Source organism: Rutilus rutilus, assembly GCF_951802725.1.
Source record: "Rutilus rutilus genome assembly, chromosome: 8".
NCBI classification, from domain to species: domain Eukaryota; kingdom Metazoa; phylum Chordata; class Actinopteri; order Cypriniformes; family Leuciscidae; genus Rutilus; species Rutilus rutilus.
In genome coordinates this window covers 11,831,308-11,850,608 of record NC_140222.1, presented here as the reverse complement: position 1 = coordinate 11,850,608, position 19,301 = coordinate 11,831,308, and the positions used below count along the sequence as shown (strand labels likewise).

General features: G+C 38.5%; 1 protein-coding gene across 1 annotated transcript; it reads left to right on the top strand.

Annotated features, from left to right (window-relative positions):
- Positions 1-2,602: 2,602 nt before the first annotated feature.
- Positions 2,603-12,033, top strand: LOC311295117 (uncharacterized protein). Its single transcript, XM_084416327.1, has 6 exons — positions 2,603-2,908; positions 9,578-9,907; positions 10,103-10,420; positions 10,723-10,824; positions 11,116-11,177; positions 11,621-12,033. Exons 1-5 carry the CDS (start codon positions 2,626-2,628, stop codon positions 11,151-11,153), a joined length of 1,071 nt encoding a protein of 356 aa, XP_084272453.1. The 5' UTR covers positions 2,603-2,625; the 3' UTR covers positions 11,154-11,177; positions 11,621-12,033.
- Positions 12,034-19,301: the final 7,268 nt, after the last annotated feature.

Here is a 19,301-nt window from a genome sequence, read left to right as displayed (position 1 = left end):
AAAGATCCAAATTTGTTAAAACTTTCTATATATATCAATACATAATTAAAATGTAAGAACTCTGAAAAAAAGAGTATAAAAATCAAGTGACTCTAGACCGTTTAATCTGTATTAAACACAGCTCATTATTTCGATTCGGGACGAATCAAAGGATTGGCTTAGGCGACTGTCACTCTCTCGCAACCATGGCAACCACCCTTTTGCCACACAGCACCTGCCCACTTGCGCGCGACCGTTTGATTTGAGGAGTGCGAGAGGCACGGAACCTGATCACACCTCCGTCCAGTAGATGGCGGTAATGCACTATGTTTGCAAGCTGCCAATAAAATCTATCGAAGAAGAAGAAGAAGGCACTGAACCTAGGAATACCAAAACAATGGCAGAGAAAGAGCAATCTAAATTTACAGTACCGGCATATGCAGTTAGTGAAGGCAAACCAGGCAAAACAAAAGATAACATAATATGCTTTCATGTCCGAAAACATTATTTTTGTCTTACATTTCATAATAAACTCAGACAAGCTCAGTACAGACTACAGACTCGTTTTCCCTCAGTTTATTTTCGTGAATTGAAATATGTACAAAGGATTTTGGGTGATTGAAGGCACAAAGGATACATCAGATGCATCTTTCAAAACAGGCCTAATGAAGGACACGAAACGAAGGCTGCCTTTCAAGGATCCTTCAGACGGCCTGCAGCAGCGTTTGATGACGTGGCAACCGAGATATGCAGCCTTACGTTTGAGAACACCCACAGAGACCCAGCAAGCAATTTAGCGTTTAAAAGTCGTCTAATAGCCGTCCAAACACAGCCCAGACGTCTAGGCTAAAACAAGGCAAAATTTGGGCTGTCAGTGAAAATGTAATGGACGTCTAAACCATAGCCCAAGAATAGACCAGTCATCAATTAGATAACAAAGAAATGAAACGAGTGAAGAAATGAAACCAATTTGCTTACATGATGGGATATCATACATCTTGCAAGTTATTTTGGCAAAAACGACATGTAACCAAATTCAAGGTTTATTTTGGCTAGAGGTAGGTTACTCATAGCCGGATTATATCGGGTCTATAGTTAACCTAGATGGTGAAATGTCAATGCAATCATTTTATTTACTGGTTTGATTACTGAAGCCATGTGATTCCAGAGCACAAGCACAAACGGTTTGCTAACAAATCCTGCAGTAGCCGTGTTTTTCCAGTGTTGAGAAACAGAAAGTATAATGTCCTCCCCGGTGACCAACATTTGAACTGCCTCCTCTCAACCTACTCAATATATTGAATTCACAATGAGCTAATGTATTGCTCACACTCTGAGTATCATTACAGTAAGAGAATGGTGTGATGTCACTGTGATCATCGCATGATCTCACGTGTTGACTGGATAAGAACACACTTACACGTAGTTAACCAAATCAAAATGTATTTTCATAATGAATGACAGTTACAGTACAGCTTCAAATATGTTAATAGTCTACTGCAATAGTCAATTAAATATACAAGAAGTCTATGCAATGAACATGTTTTAATTCTATTTATCAGATAGGACACAATGTTTGTTGATATGTATATTATATGTTTTGTTATGTTATACAGTATATGTTATACGACCCCGTCGTTGCCTTTCTTTGATGATAGGGAGTTCCAAATGAGCGATTATAGTCAGCGAAGTCCACTTCAACAGATATCCTGTGCTCAGGGAGTAGGGAGCAGTGAACACTGCCTAGGTACCCTGTCAGTCAAAAAACATACTTATATTGCGGGGTGGTGCCGTGTTGGGGGATTTTAAAGGTAGGGTAGGCAATTTCAGAGCGGCTAGCAATAATATATCTAAATAATATATCTGTCACGCCCACTGGAGCCTCATCAATAGGTAAACTGTTGTTCCGGAGCAGGTTATGTTCAGAAATTGAAAGTTATTTTTGGAACTGAAAGTGGAGGTTATCCACTTATACTCTGAGTAAAATTACTCAGGTTGCATAACCTGCTTTCTGGAATGCCCTTGTTAAAAAAAAAGGTGGGGCAAGAAGATGGGAATTTTACCTGGGCACAACAGTTATAGACACAACTAGACCTAAACGGCTTTCAATTTGCTCTTATACAGAAGAACGCAATTTTAATTGTGTATTTACACAGGCAAAAGCTTTTATTTCCACAGAATCAGCATTCTGTGACTCTATAGTAAAATGAGGGTCTTTATTTGGCTCTCAGTGTGTGCATTTGTGGCTGGTAAGTGCATTTATTTGTTACAATGTCTTTTCCAGCTAATGATAATGAAACAAAAAGCATGCAGTCGGAATGTGACGCAGTTTGAATGAGTTTTAGTGATTTTTAGTTATTGCTGTTTTAAGTTTCTGAGGTTTAAGGATGAAATTGTTCAAGTATTATTGGCTACATGTTTGTGATGTTGATGTGACAAACTAAAGCATGTACAATTTAGTCCCAACCATTCATCATGAATCTTTATTAATATTTCAGAGGAACAGTCAACATAATTTGAAGCAGCATATTTGGGGGATATTACTGGATCAGGGGAGGGGATTACTGGATTTTTTTCAATAAAATATCTTCTAATCATCTGTTGGTTTGTGTTTCAGGTGTTTTGGCTGCTGAACAAGATGAAATAATGACGATATCAGTCAAGGAGGGAAAATCTGTCACTTTAGATCCTGGTGTAATAAACAACCCAAATGATGTGATGACATGGTATTATAATGACATTCTCATCGCTGAAATCACAGATCAGTGTACGATCTGTACAGATGTTCAGTGTACAGAGAGATTCAGAGACAGACTGAAGGTGAATCATTACACTGGATCTCTGACCATCACAGACATCGAAATCACAGATGCTGGAGTCTATAAACTGGAGAGAAACAGCAGCATCATAAAGAGATTCAATGTCACTCGTGAGTATTATTTAGTCAATCAACACACTTTACTGTGAAGAGTTATATTATCTATTATTTCTTGACTCCTGTATGTTTATCTGATGAGTGAATGTGTTCTGCTGTTTGTTTACATTTATTATGAATACAGACATAGTTCTGTAACTACAATCTTTATGATCTGTTCAGTTCAGTTCCCTTTCAAAAACGGTTCAAGTCAAGTCAAGTCAAGTCAAGTATATTTGTATAGCGCTTTTCACAATACAGATTGTATCAAAGCAGCTTCACAGTATTAAATTAAAATAATACAACAAGGTTTGTTTCTAGTGGAATTTATTGATAAAATCAAATTAGATATCCAGAATATCCCCAACTGAGCAAGCCAAAGGCAACAGTGGCAAGGAACCGAAAAACTCCATCAAGTGACCTAATAGTGTCCTAAAACTCCATCAGGTGACCCAATGGAGAAAAAAAAACCTTGGGAGAACCCAGGCTCAGTCGGGGGCCAGTTCTCCTCTGGCGTTTATTAACTAGAGGCCGGATTGTAATTTGGACTGTAAGATTAAAAATATTATATGAATGCCTGGCTGAAGAGATGCGACTTTAATCTAGTTTTAAACTGGGAGAGCGAGTCTGAGCAACGAACAGTATCAGGAAGGCTATTCCAGAGTTTTGGAGCTAAATGTGAAAATGCTCTCCCTCCTTTGGTGGTTCTGGATATCCTAGGTATGACCAAAAGCCTTGAATTTAGTGATCTTAAAGAGCGCGATGGATTATAGGGCGATAGAAGATCCGTTAAATAGACTGGAGCTAAGCCGTTTAGGGCTTTATAAGTCAGTAGCAATACCTTGTAATTAATACGGAACTTTATAGGTAACCAATGCAGTGATGATAAAATCGGTGTTATATGATCATATTTTCTTGATCTAGTAAGAACTCTAGCGGCGGCATTTTGGACTAACTGTAGCTTGTTAATTGAGGATGCAGGACAACCGGCTAATAAAGCATTACAGTAATCTAGTCTCGAGGTCATGAATGCATGAACTAACTTTTCTGCATCAGAAACTGATAGCATATTACGTAGCTTAGCAATGTTTCTAAGGTGGAAAAAGGCGGTTTTTGTAACATATGAAATATGATTTTTGAAAGACAGGTTGCAATCGAGTATAACACCCAGGTCTTTTACTGTAGAGGATAAAGTAACAGGACATCCTACTATATTAAAGTTGTATTGCGAGAGGTTTTGTGGGCGGTTTTTTGAACCGATAAGTAGTACCTCTGTTTTGTCTGGATTTAATAAAAGAAAATTACGCGTCATCCAATCTTTTATATCTTTAACACACTCTGTCAATTTGGATAATTTATCGTTTTCATCTGGCCGTGATGAAATATATATTTGAGTGTCATCAGCATAACAATGGAAACTAATTCCATGTTTCCTTATAATATTTCCAAGTGGCATCATATATACTGAGAATAATAGAGGGCCTAACACAGATCCCTGCGGCACTCCATAGTTTACTGGAGTTATGATCGATTTTTCTCCATTTAAATAGACAAAATGGTAGCGGTCAGATAAGTATGATCTAAACCAGCTTAATGCTTGTCCTTGAACACCAGTATAATTTTGTAGTCGATCTAAGAGTATTGTGTGATCTATAGTATCGAACGCAGCACTAAGATCAAGTAAAACTAGTATTGAGATACAGCCTTGGTCAGAAGCTAAAAGTAAATCATTTGTGATTTTAACGAGCGCAGTTTCAGTGCTATGGTGCGGCCTGAAACCAGACTGAAACTTCTCATAGATATCATTTTCTTGCAAGAAAGAACACAATTGAGCGGACACCACTTTTTCTAATATTTTAGACATAAATGGAAGATTTGAAATGGGTCTATAATTTGCTAGGTTATTATGATCTAATTGTGGTTTCTTAATGAGAGGTTTTATAACTGCCAGTTTAAATGTTCTTGGAACATGACCTAAAGATAAAGACGAGTTAATAATATTAAGGAGAGGCTCTTCCACTACAGGTAACACTTCTTTCAGTAGTTTAGTTGGTATCGGATCTAATAAACATGTTGTTGTTTTAGAGGAAGTGATAAGTTTATTTAACTCTATTTGTTCTATAGTTGTAAAGCACTGTAATTGTTCTTGCGGGGTGATAATTAAGGCTGAATTATAAGGCGCAACTGAAGATTGAACGTTTACAATTGTGGTTCTGATGTTTTCTATTTTCTCAGTGAAGAACTTCATAAAATCATTACTACTAAACTGTAATGGGATATTTTGTTCGGGTGATGTCTGTTTATTTGTTAGTCTAGCCACGGTGTTAAATAAAAACCTTGGATTATTTTGGTTATTTTCTATTAGTTTGCGGAGGTGCTCAGCCCTGGCTGCTTTTAGGGCCTTTTTATAACGTGACATACTGTCTTTCCACGCGATTCTAAAGACCTCTAAATTAGTTTGTTTCCATTTACGCTCTAAAATACGGGTTTCTCTCTTTAGAACATGCGTGGTATTGTTGTACCACGGTGCTTTAATTTTCTCTCTGACCTTTTTTAATCTAATAGGTGCAACAACATCCAATGTTCTAGAGAGAATAGTGCTCATAGTGCTAGTTAGTTCTTCTAGTTCATCTGTTTGTTTGGGTTCAGGCAGCAGCTGAGACAGATCGGATAAGCAATTTGAGAAATTATCTATGGTGGATGGAAGGATTGTTCTGCCTGGTTGATAACGCGGCGCTGCATGACATATTACAGCAGTACGTAATATGCAAGTTACCATGTAATGGTCAGTGACTTCATCACTTTGCGGTATAATATCTATATCGGTTGGATCGGTTCCATGTGATATAATTAAATCGAGTGTATGATTAAGACGATGAGTTGGTCCGGTGACGTTTTGCTTGACCCCAAATGAATTTAATAAATCTGTAAACGCAGCCCCTAACGCATCATTTGGATTATCTACGTGTATGTTAAAATCTCCAACAATTAATGCTTTATCGACATTGACTAATAGGTCTGAGAGAAAATCTGCAAACTCTTTTAGGAAATCAGCGTAAGGCCCAGGCGGTCTATATACGGTAGCCAAGGCTAGAGATAATAGGGATGTTTTTCTAACATCTAAGAGCGTAACATTTAGTACAAGTACTTCAAACGAAATAAACTTATAACCCGCTTTCTGAGTAACATTGAGAATATCTCTATAAATTGTCGCAACACCACCGCCACGACCAATTAGACGGGGCTCATGCTTATAGGAGTATCCAGGAGGAGCAGACTCATTTAGACCGAAATAATCATTTGGTTTAAGCCAGGTTTCAGTTAGGCAAAGTACATCGAAGCTATTATCTGTGACTATTTCATTTACAATAACTGCCTTAGGTGTGAGTGATCTAATGTTTAGAAGACCTAGCTTTAGAAATTGTTTTTGTTTACTAATAGCAACATTTTCTGTTTTAATAACAATTAGATTTTTCCTAGATCCTGCAGTAGATATATTATTTGATCTCACTAAACGAGGAATAGACACGGTTTCTATGCAATATTCTACACTAGTATTTATATCAGTTAAATTGGTGCAGCAGAGACTATGATTTGGACTTTTGGTTACTAGTCAAAAGGTATTTAACATTTTGGAGATGTTATCCGACAGAAGATCTGCTCCGAATCTGCTTGGGTGTAAGCCATCGGCACGGAAAAGCCTAGGACGCTCCCAAAACAGATTCCAATTATTTACAAAGAGCAGTTTCTGCTCATTGCACCATGACATTAACCATTCATTTAGCGCAAATAATCTGCTAAACTTTTCATGTCCTAGTCGGTACGTGGGAAGCGGTCCTGACACTATGATCGTTGTTTCAGGCGATGTGCTGCGTACCGTATCGATCAGATTCCTGAAGTCTTTCTTCAGAATCTCTGTCTGGCGCATCCTGATGTCGTTCACTCCCGCGTGGAGGACAACAGTTCCGACGCGCTCGTGACCGTTCAGAATCTCGGGAACGTGAGTAGCGATTTCAGAAACACGAGCACCAGGAAAGCAGTGACTGTGCACCTTACTTTTACCTAACGTTGCGCGTACGTGCCGAATGATGGAATCGCCGATGATCACAGCATCGCGTTCTGTTTCGCGAAGAGGGGAGAAGCGGTTTTGTGTGGATAACTCGAAAACCGGGAGGGTCGGAGAGAGTCTTGGTCTAGACCTGACTCGCGTCTTCCGCTGCGGAACCACCCAGGCTTCGTGGTGGCGTGTTGGAGCCGGAGTGAACGAGACCATGGCTGATCGCGACCTCGGCGCTCGGGACCTATGTTGAGAAACGCACGGAGTAGACGAAGTCGGAGTCAGCGGGTTAGTAACGTTAATCTCTGATTTGTGTGCATCGGCGCGTGATGTTTCAAGAGCTAACCGCCGGTCTATCAGCTCGGCTTGTCTCAATAAAAGGTCGTGGATCTGTTTCTCAACAGCTTCCAGCTCAGACTGCAGTGCGTGCAGCTCAAATGTGTCCTCACCTGCACCAAAAGGTAGACTACTTTCATCTGATATATTCGCCATTTTAACAGATGGACAGTAAGTTAGCAACGAAGCTACCAGTGATGCTATCAATATTAATACTAATTTATGACTGAAGTTTTAGATATAATCCGTCTTTTTAGTGGTACGGGTGTAGAGTAGACGCACGATAGGCGAAAAATGTTTGTAAGTGAGTGTTGAGAAGACGCGTTCAGCCGTGATCCACGGGAGTAACCTATAGGAGTATCCAGCGTTGGATCACTAATAGGCTTGAGACGCGTCTGCTCAACAGTCCGCGTTGTAACTATGAGGGTTGAGCAGTAGTGCTTCTCAGTGAGGTAAAGTAGAAAATGTTTGTTGTAAGTTTAAAGAATAAAATCAAGATTTATAAATCAAATCGATGGAGCTCCAAAGACAACAACGCGTTCAGACGCGACGCATTCAGAAAAGGAAAACTCATTTTCTCGAGAATATTAAAGCCTTTATTTTAAAACAGCCAGCATAGAGTAAAGCTATCAGCGTGCTGATTGGCTGGGCTGCGGGAACTGCATGAACCTGGCGAAGCCAAAATGGGCGGAGCTAAAGACTATATAAGCGGCCCATTTCGCCATAGACTTCAGATTTAATCTCCTTCACCGACGACCTCTTCGCTGATCTTCCCTGCTTCAGTGCATTTCCTGCCTGGGCAAAGACCATGCCGAAACTGCACTCACACAGGAGAACATGCCGCTCTCCTCTCTGCGCTCGCAGCTAGCTTTCTTTTCAGAGAGCGACCCTGCCACTCATGCCCTCCCGTTTCTCGCCTCCCAGGAACCTCGGAGGAAGAAATGGCGGGGTCAGAGGACAAACGAGTGCACAGAGACGGCCCAGACCCGCTTGCCTCACTCTCTCCACAGAGAGAGATTTCGCTGGTGCTCTTCACCCAAGCAGACCAGTGTCTGTCCTTTGAAGCGGCCAGCCTCGTCTCTTTTGGTGGATCGGAGGAAGACCTCGACGATGACAGCCTGTCATTGGCGGCATCTGAAGGCGAGGATTGGTCGGGCTCTAAAGGAAGAGGAGGCGGTTGAGTCTCGCTGCGGCCAGACCACCCCTAAAAAGAGCTTGCATGCTTCTTCCAGCCCCCTTTTCAGTTCAGGCGGCTGGAAATTCTCTAATTGCAGCCAAATGGGCCCGTTCACACACCCATGCAAACAAAAGCTGTTTCAACAGCGACAAAAATAAAGCACACAAATTCTCAGATAAAGAGCACTTTTCCTCTTCCAAACACCTGGGTGGCCGGGTCCCCGACACACGGCGGCACGCCCCCAGGCTTTATTCAGCCCCTGGTCACTCAGGCCGAGGCCTGGGAAGCCATCCCCGATGTGTCAAAATGGGTTCTGAACACATTAAAACGAGGTTACTCGCTCCAATTCACTCGCAGACCTCCGTGCTTTCATTCCATGGTCAGCACATCGGTAGTGTGAAACCTTCTAGCAAAGGGGGCTGTCGAGACAGTTGTTTGAGTCTGAGTGAGTCTGGTTTCTACAGCCGTTACTTCCTGGTGCCGAAAAAGGATGGCGGCCTCAGGCCTATTCTAGATCTCAGACACCCTCAAGGCCCTCATAAGACGGCCATTCAGGATGTTAACGACCAAACAAATCCTCTCGCAGATTTGCCCAGGGGATTGGTTTTTGTCAGTGGATCTTACTTTCACAACCAGATAACCGCCCATCACAGACCGTTCTTGAGATTCACGTTCGAGGGGATGGCTTATCAGTACACAGTCCTGCCATTCGGGCTATCACTGGCACCTCGTACATTTACAAAATGCATGGATGCACCTCTCTCCCCCCTGAAACAGCGGGGAATGCGCATTCTGAACTACCTCGACGACTGGCTCATTCTGGCCCAGTCGGAGGCCCAGGTTACAAACTCACAAATCCTGGCTCCTCAGCCATCTGGAATGCATTGGGCTCAGGATCAACCTATCCAAGAGTGTACTGTCTCCCAGTCAGCGTATAACCTTCCTGGGAACAGTTCTCGACTCTGTTCAGAGGATAAAGGAAGGTCTAAACTAATTTGTTCTAATACTGGATAAAAACTAAGGGGTTGAAACTTATGGCAAGAACATTTTTCACTTCACTTTACTGTTGTATAATTTAGTTTGGCTTAAATTTCACTCTTCAATTCTTCTTCAGGGGTATCTGCTTCTGAAAGAGTCTTTGTGTCAGTGATGGGGGGAGATTCAGTCACCCTACATACTGGTGTTCAAACAAACCAACAAGAGAAGATTATATGGTATTTGAATGGCATACGCATCGCTCAAATCACTGGAGATCAGAGTAAGATCTGTACAGATGTTCAGTGTAATGAAGACACTGAGAGATTCAGAGACAGACTGAAGCTGGATCATCAGACTGGATCTCTGACCATCATGAACACCAGAATCCCATACTTTGCAATTTGTAAGCTAGAGATCATCAGCGGTGACAACACTGAAAGTGTTCTTTATGTTTTTTTTGACACTGGTGAGTTACTGAGTGAAAATAATTTTAATAACTATATAATAACTTGCATAATTTTTTAACACAAGAAACTTCTGTGATGTTTAAAAAGTAATATTGTAATAAAGTAGTTTAAATTCTCATTTTGTAATGCATTAAACTACCTTATACATGTGTGTAATACATGTGTGGGTCAATAATACTTTTTGTGTGTTTCAGATTATTTTGCTGCTTATAAAATGACTAGAAATTCACTGAAGGAGGGAGATTCTGTTATTTTACATACTGTGTTAAGACTAAATGATGTGGTGACTTGGTATTTTAACGACATTCTAATTGCTGAAATAAATAGAGATCAGAGTAAGATCTGTACAGATGTTCAGTGTAAAGAGAGATTCAGAGACAGACTGAAGCTGGATCATCAGAATGGATCTCTGACCATCACAAACACCAGAAATAAAGACTCTGGAGAATATAAACTACAGATCAACAACAGCAGATTCAGCATCATTAGGAGATACAGTGTTTCTGTCACTGGTGAGTGACATTTGATAATTTAATAAATATTTGTATTTTATTTTATTTTGTACATACTGTGAAGTGAATACCATGCATGTCAAAGTGACACAATTTTCACATGGTGTGTCACTGTCACAGCAAACACATCTTTACTAATGTTATTAACATAAAAATGCATTAAGTCATTTTTTTCCTGTTGCTTCTGATGCTGTTTTAGCTGCTGTTGCTTATCATACAACTGATGACAAAGAAGAAAAATCAAAGAGACCAGTAATATCAGTTACTCTTTTTAGAAATAATGACTCTCTTTCTGTCTTTAGCTGTTCTAGATCCAGGTGTGTCTCCAGCTGCTGTAGCAGGAATAGTAATTGGTGTTTTCTTTGCGGCTGGTTGTGTGATTGCCTGTTGCAGGATCCAGAAAGGTAAATATTAGAAATAGACAATTTAACTAGATGGAAATATAAGATTTATATTTAAATATATATATTTAGATTTATATAAGTAAATCTAAATATATTTAGATGTATATAATATATATATATATATATATATATATACATATATACAAGATTTATATTTATTCTATATTTTATAGAAGAAAAAAAAATCTTTCAAAGATAAAAAAAAGAATATATATATATTTATATATATTTCCTTCTAATTCACCAAATAAATGATGTGTTTAATTGAGTATATTGTTATTGTTCAAACAGACAGGATGCAGCGCAGTGATCAGTACTATGTGCCCTAAATCTGTCTCACATCTCTAAAATCTGTAAGTACCATTTAAGTTTCATGTGTGTGTGGTATGATTCAGCTATCATTACATAGAACATAGATCATTACATAGTGCACTGCCCTTATATGTTTTAAGTTTAAAATAAAAAACTGTGACACTGTGTTCATAATAACGATCTAGACGCACAGGTTACAGCTCAGTCTGATATCATTATGAATTATTATGAATTTTCTAATCGTCGCCACTTGTCAAGAAAAACTATGCAGTCACTTAAAAGTACAGTATGTAAGTTTCGTAAGTTTTACTCACGGATGGAGCAGAGAGAACATTTTCAGGCCTCCCCGTTTAGGTCTCTCCAGACCTGGAAAGCTTTTCTAATATTAAAGCGGGTCCTAAAGGTCTTGCCTCACCATAACCTTTTTTTGTGATATTCCTCTGAGCTTTTCTCTTTTGTCACTCAGCCATCTCTCTTTCTACAGTCTTTCTTCAAATCTCCCTCTTGCTCATTCTCTCTCCTCCCCCATGAGTGGACACACCCCCAACGGCTGATTGGCTCACTCTCCTCCATCATGAGTGGACACACCCCCAACTGCTGATTGGCTCACTCTCCTCCATCTTGAGTGGACACACCCCCAACGGCTGATTGGCTCACTCTCCTCTCTGCCATTTTTATATGTAGTTTATGCTGTAGTTTATATATAAAACTAAAACTAATTGTATTGTACATTTTATTACTAAATGTATATGCAGTGAGGACCAAGATTTTGAAATGACCATTTTGTAGAATAGTACTTTTGTAGAATGAATTGTTTTTGTAATCATATACATCATAGCCACCTTATTTTGTAAAATGTATGTAAACTGTAACAGGATAAAAGGTTTGAGATTTGGATGTTTGGGGTTAATTTTGATGCTGATGTACTTTGTACCTGCTGACCTGCAAGGTGAACGTGATTTCACCAAGTACCACATGTTCCTGGATCAACATTTTTTTTCATCCTGGGACAACTCTCCAATCAACCAATCAGATTTGAGGGACAAGTTTACAGTTTATGTCAAGTTTAGGCTTAGAACCAGGGTGAGGTGCTTCAACATCAGTGTTATTCACCTATCATCTCCCTCTGATTTTATGGAAAAGTTATTGGTAGGGTTAGGTTTAGGGGTGGGGATAGGGTAAGGACTAAATTTTGGGACAGGAATGTTATTACAGGATCAACAAAATATGTTGTTGTCATCATCATAATTGTTTTCTTATGGTATCATTCAGAATATTTCATCCAGTTTCTTCTTCTTGAAGACTGAGATTCATGACACCAACAAGAATGGGGTCTTAGGAGCCTAATGGCACACATTAAGGCTAATAGCAATAACAGCCAAGGAGGTTTTTGTTTGTGGAATGTGGAAGGAAGCTAGGGAAGACCTTGGAGATAAAACAGTATAAAAGCTGCCCTGCTCCTCTTGTCTGTGTCTCACTCACTCCACAGTGTAACTTCTGTGTGGTTGACTGAGCCTATTCTTGCAAGAATAAATACTTTTTAAAAGACTATTTGATTCAAAGTGTCTCTTACGCGGTGATGATGATTTAATAGAAATTTTGCCTTAATCTAATAAAAAAATATACAAGACGAAATAAAATATTTTCTCAAAAAAAAAAAAAAATGTGTTTGACAACAAACACACAGGAAAACACAGCTATACAGCTAGTTCAAAACTTAATAATAATAAATAATTTCTGAACATTGACTCTCAGTCTTTTTTCACCATTTTCTCATGTTTTCTCAATAGAATTCATAAAAGTATAGAATATAATAGCATATTTATAATAGGGGCACATTGTAACGCAGTGTGACAACATGCCCCGCCTGCACAACTGGGATTTAAACCCGGCGAGTATCTTCTGCTAGTTAGCGAAGCATTAAAGAACCATATCAACTGTTAAATAACATATTGGAGATTAAAATAATTTTAGATTTGTCTAATTTTAAATAAAATAAAATAAAAACATAAGTAATAAATTTACTTTTGCTATGGTTAAATAAATGTTTTGTTGAAATGAAAGAAATGATTTGAGATTACTGATTATAACTGAATTTAACCAAACTGTAAAAACAATGTTTTACTGAAGCATAACTGGCATTAGATATGACCTGATTTCTCCAGCAAGGTAAAATTTCTTAATAAGTTTGATATAATCTTTTTTGTTTTATATGATGAAAGTCCTTTTCCACCTTGATGTATATACAGTTGGGTCAACACATTTATGTTGGTTTTGGTCAAATTAGGTCACACTAGTATTTTTAACTTTATTACATTTAGTCAAAATTTGTATGGGCCAAACTAATTTTTAACCCTCTACTGTACAAATGTTGATGGTACATGAAAAAAGGATTCCACATCATTTATTGGTTCATTTGGGAACATTTTATAGATAATAAAAAATAATAATTACCAAAATATTCACACACATGTCAAGCTCCACTCATGGAGAGCCACTGTCTTGCAAAATTGTGTTATGTTTTTGGTATTTTGCACAGATAATTTCATGTCCACAAACAGATGTTGGATAGCACTGTGTGCACAACTGACTTTCAAGGCACAGATAAACAGAAGTGCTAATGAACAGTATTTTACTGTTTTACTGTTGATGTGCTGAGCGGCCATATTGGATTCAGTCAGGGTTGTTGCGCTTTGCCTCGGTTGTTGACTGTTTTCTGTCCAGGCATTGACGCACACAAAAAAACATGTTTTTTTAATGTCATCTGGTCATCTTCAGGATGTGGGATCTAGGTTTGATAGAAACAGTTATTTCTGAGAAGCTTGATAAGTTCTACTGAAATATCGCACTGCAAGATCAAGGTCACGAACAATCAAGTCAATATTAATCCAAAGTATATGGCATTTTAATGTGTCACATTCAAACAATAAGAAGAACGCTTTGGTATGTCAAACATCAGCATTAATAGTATTATATTTTTATAGAAAAACTGTTTTGTGAGCATCATATCAGCAGGAAAGGGGAACAAAAAGGCCACTATTGCACAAGTTGTTTGTCCAACACAATCAGTTTCCACATCAAACCACATTTCTTTCCAGAGCAGCAAGTTTCATTTTGACTCCCAAACACAGAATCACAGTCACAGCAAAAACACAATAGGATTATTTATTTATTAAATCCATTTTTTTCGTGACATGATTTTATTGCCTTCATTATCACATTAAAAGGCCATTTACACTACACCATTTTCAACTAAAAACGGAAAGCTTTTTATGCGTTTTGGACGTTCAGTTACTCAGTTAGATTTTGGGGGCCTGAAAACACAAACCTTTGAAATTGACACCATTATTGGCTATAATTATTGTGTAAACTACAAAACTTGTATTAGTGAAAACGGTTGTGTCATGTGTATTGCATGTTCAGTCTATAGGCGCGTAGTGTTTATTCACAAAGTGGCATCGCCATCCACTGGCCTGACAGCAGAAAACAGTGTTTTTAGTCGTTTCCGCTGATAAAATTCTGTCGTCTGTACGAGAAAAATGCAAAGGATATACTTCTCCATTTTTAGTACAGTGTTGTTGTGTAAACGTATACCCTAAAAATGGAAAACTGATTAGTTTTCCAACATTTAACTTTACTACACTTCAGCTTTTATTGCAAAAAGCAACAAAAATGTATCTCCCCAGACAGCAACAAAGTGTCGGCCCAGATTCGGCCCTGATCTGGTACGCATGGAATCCAGATGTGTACCAGATATGGCCCGGATCTGGGCCGACACTATGTTGCTGTCTGGGTTTAGTTCAGTGTGAAAGAAATGACACTGTTATCATGACAATCAGCAGTCGTCCTGTTTTCTCTAGGCTCACAAGCATCAACGACCTACGTTTGAGCACATGGCACATTATTAAGCAGGATTTCGACAATACAACAATAGACAGTCCAGATGTAAAGCTGTCCATTTGTAGGGATTGCACTTTGCAGACGGCAAAACAGTGACTTGTAAGTGAAATCATTTCAGCCAAGGTGTTTGTTTTTTTAGCAGGAAACTCTCTTACATGTCCACCATTTTGCATGATCAGATTTGCTGTGGTATCTGTGGAGGGAGGAGAAAGAAGACGCGCAGCGGAGGAGATCGGGCTTGTTCTCATCGACTGCAAACCACAGCGCTTTCAGAGTTTAAAGCTTGAGCACCTTGAGTGATACTGTTTCAGATCCCTGAACTGCTGAGGAAAATGTTCGACAGATCAATTTTGTTCTGTTTGTGCTGTTGCCGTCTGGTTGGTAAGTTACAAACATACGAAGATGCGTCTCTGAGATCTATTTATCTTAAAGGATCTCATTTGAAAGGCAAAATTGGACTTTCCAGAGTTTGCAATTGTTTCAATACCACAAAGTTCAGTTAAAGCTTAATTTAGATACCTTTAAGATCCTTAATCTGCACAATTGACTTGTTTTTTCTTTGTTCTTCAGGTGTGTTTGGTGACACAGATGCAGTGAAGTCGGTGTCAGTGATGGAGGGAGATTCAGTCACTCTACAGGCTGACACTGAACTACAGACCAATGATGTGATCATGTGGAACTTTAAAACCGACGGGCCTCAATTAGCGAAAATCCACCGCGAGACCAACTACATCTCAATAAAGGAAGATGTTCCTGATGGGAGATTCAGAGACAGACTGAAGGTGGACAATCAGACTGGATCTCTGACCATCACAAACACCAGAATCACAGACTCTGAAGTTTATCAAATAACCATCAGCAGCAGCAAAACACATACCAAACATAGATTCAGTGTTACTGTCTACGGTGAGTAGAGATTTACAAGTTGCGCTGTGTTTTGTATGCTATAGACCGTTGCAGGAAAGCTACATTTCTCTTTACTCTTTCATGTTTCTAAGCTCGTCTGCCCATTCCGGTTATTATCAGTGAATTCCCACCAAATTCATCATCAGGATCATCAGAGTCCAAATGTGTTCTGCTGTGTTCAGTGTTGAATGTGAGTCATGCGACTCTCTCCTGGTACAAAGGAACCAGTGTATTGTCCAGCATCAGTGTGTGTGATCTCAACAGAAGCCTCTCTTTACATCTGGAGTGTCTGGATGATTCCTACAGCTGTGTGCTGAACAATCCCATCAGCAACCAGACCACACATCTCAACACCACTGATCTCTGCCAGCCATGTTCAGGTGTGTTAGTTATACTACTAATTATTGACATAATAATCTTGGATGCCTTATTTGTTTTGTACTGTATGTTGTTGGTCTTTCACAAGTGTATCATGTTGTTTTTTATTTCCTCAGATTGTGCTTTCTGCTGTGATGCTTCTGAAGTTGTCGCCCGATTGGTCCTCTCGGTTCTGGTGGGCGTGGCTACTGTTTTTGTTTTAGTTTATGACATCATCACATCCAGGAGAGGTGAAAAGGAGGCACGTTCAGGGATGAGGTGTTCATAATGATGAGTGTGCGTAACAAACAAAATAACACAGTCTCACCCCAAAACGTCACATACTGACGGGTCTTGACTCTTGACCATACGGCAACATACGACGAATAGGGTACCCCTAAAACATCCATATGTGACTATTCGGGTTATGGGTAGGTTTAGGTATGCGTTAGGGTACCGCTAGGAGGCGCTGCTGGTGCGCTTATGTCTTCGTCTCATATGGACGTTTTAGGGGTACCCTATTCGTCGTATGTTGCCGTATGGTCAAGACCCGTCAGTACATGACGTTTTGGGGTGAGACCGGGCTGAACAAAACAATACAATTCATCTAATTAGCAAAGATTAAAGATTACTTTAGTTTGTGGGTTTATTCTTGGTTTCACAAACACACTAAGGGGCCGTTACTCAACTAAAAACTGAAAACTTTTATCCGTTTTGGCTGTTGATTTACACAGTAAATAGTTTTTTTTAAAAAAACTATGCGCACCGGGGTTACGGTGGCTCCGGCTTGGGCCCGTAATCGCTGCTCGCAGCTATATTTTATTATTATTATTAGGGCCCAAGCCCTGAAAGGGCGACGGCCCTATTGTTTTCGTAAGGATTATTAGGGCCCAAGCCCTAATTCATGGAAAGGGCGAAGGCCCTATTGTTTCTTTCTTCATTATTATTATTATTTTTTTTGCCTTTTTGCCACTTTTGGGGCCCTGAACCGTGTGAACGGGGATTGTTTTGAAAATGTTGTGGTCTGTGCGTGGAAAATGCAAATGGTAAACTTTTCCGTTTATAGTACATCGTTGTCGTGTAAAAATACCCTTGGATCCACTGATTCTGATTTATTTTATATTCATTTTTTTTTGGCTTGTTTTACCTTGTTTTTTACTGGTTGATCTTCATGGAGTTTCTTTGTTCATTATTATTTTACATTTAATAAAAGTTACAGTTTACAACACTAAAACAGTCATTATTTAAATATATGCATATATATTTGAAATACAGTTTTTGGTCCTCTGCTGGTCTGGGATGTTAAAAATTTGTGTAAAATATGAAGTGTTTTTATTCATTTCATTTTGTGTACTGTTACTTTATGAGGCATTTGATATTTAAAACCAACAGGAGGAATTCCTTACTATTTACGTGTCTTTTAGCCTAATACATTTTAGGATTAAATCTTTAACCTTTACTGAAGTTTTTCAACTCAATCCTTAACAATATGAACACAGTGTCTAATCAACTAATTTCTATTTAATGTATTTATGTCAGTGGAGCTTATTTTCACCTTTTCTGAAAGGAGAGTTCCTGGTTAGGACACAAGATGGCGCTCTAGTGATAAACTATACACACACAGCAGGCTATTTATAAAAATAATGACACTGATTTAAAAAAAAAATAACTAGTTTACTGTATCTACTTTACATTAAGAATAACCAAAGTTGCCTTACGCAACTGGCTTGGTTTCCTTTTTTTTTATTTTTTATACAACTGCCAAACCAATTATAGGAAAGTCTTCAACAGTGCTCTATTACTTTAAAAATGTAGCCAATATGAAATACAGTTTTTAGCTTTCATGGTGTGGGATGCAAACTTTATGTGTGAAATACAGTACTAAAGTGTTTTTGTTTGTGTGTGTGTGTGTGTGTGTGTGTGTGTGTGTGTGTGTGTGTGTGTGTGTGTGTGTGTGTGTGTGTGTGTGTGTGTACTGTTTCTTAATGTGACATTTGAAAAAGAAAAACTGGGATTTAAAACCAACAGCAGAAATGTCTTAATATGTGCATGCGCTTATCTTTTATGTTTTCAAATGGCAAATGAAATGAAAGAAATCATTTTAAAGACACAAAGAGGCTATATCGTGATTGAAAAATGTGCAATAATCTTAACAGTTGTTTTTCAATATAAGTATCAAATGAAAACAAAGAATGTTGACATTTATTTGCATAAAGGTGATTTTTTGAGTTGACAAGTTACAACCTTCACAATTTTCCAGTCAGCTTGTTTCATCTTAATTTAGGCTGAATTAACAAGTGTATTTGCCACATTAAATGATTAGTTCACTTCAAAATGTAAATTCTGTCATCATTTACTCACCCTCAAGTTGTTTCAAACATGTATGAATTTATTTCTTCTGCTGAACACAAAAGAAGATATTTTGAAGGAAGTTGGTAACCAAACAGTTGACTTGCATAGTATTATTTTTATTTTTTTTTCCTATGGAAGTCAATGGAGTTCATCAACTCTGGTTACAGACATTCCTCTAAAATGATGGCTTTATGTTAAGATTACATTTTAAACATAGATAAACATTATGCTATACTTATATATTTATAAAGGCTACACACACATATTGACTATATATCATCATGCCTATATAAGTAAAAGAGCAAGTAAAGGTGCGTTATATATACAAACTTTTGCGTTTGAACTTGTTTAGAAAACGGCTCACTTATCGCTCGAGGATCTAGTTTTACTTCTCTCGTGCGTCATTGCAGAGAGTGATGAAAGATCATCTGTGCGGAAAGGCCTTATAGGCTATATGGTTATGGTTTGTGCGTGTAAATTACTTAACTCGAGAACGAGGTAGCTTCTCGGAATTCATCAGACTTAGAAGAAGGTTAGGTAACACTTTAGATTACGACCCGCAAACTACTGCGTAAGTAAACCGAAACGACAGTGTACGTTTCTGTAATTATAGTGTACTTCCGTGTAGGTATAAGGGAACAATAATTAAG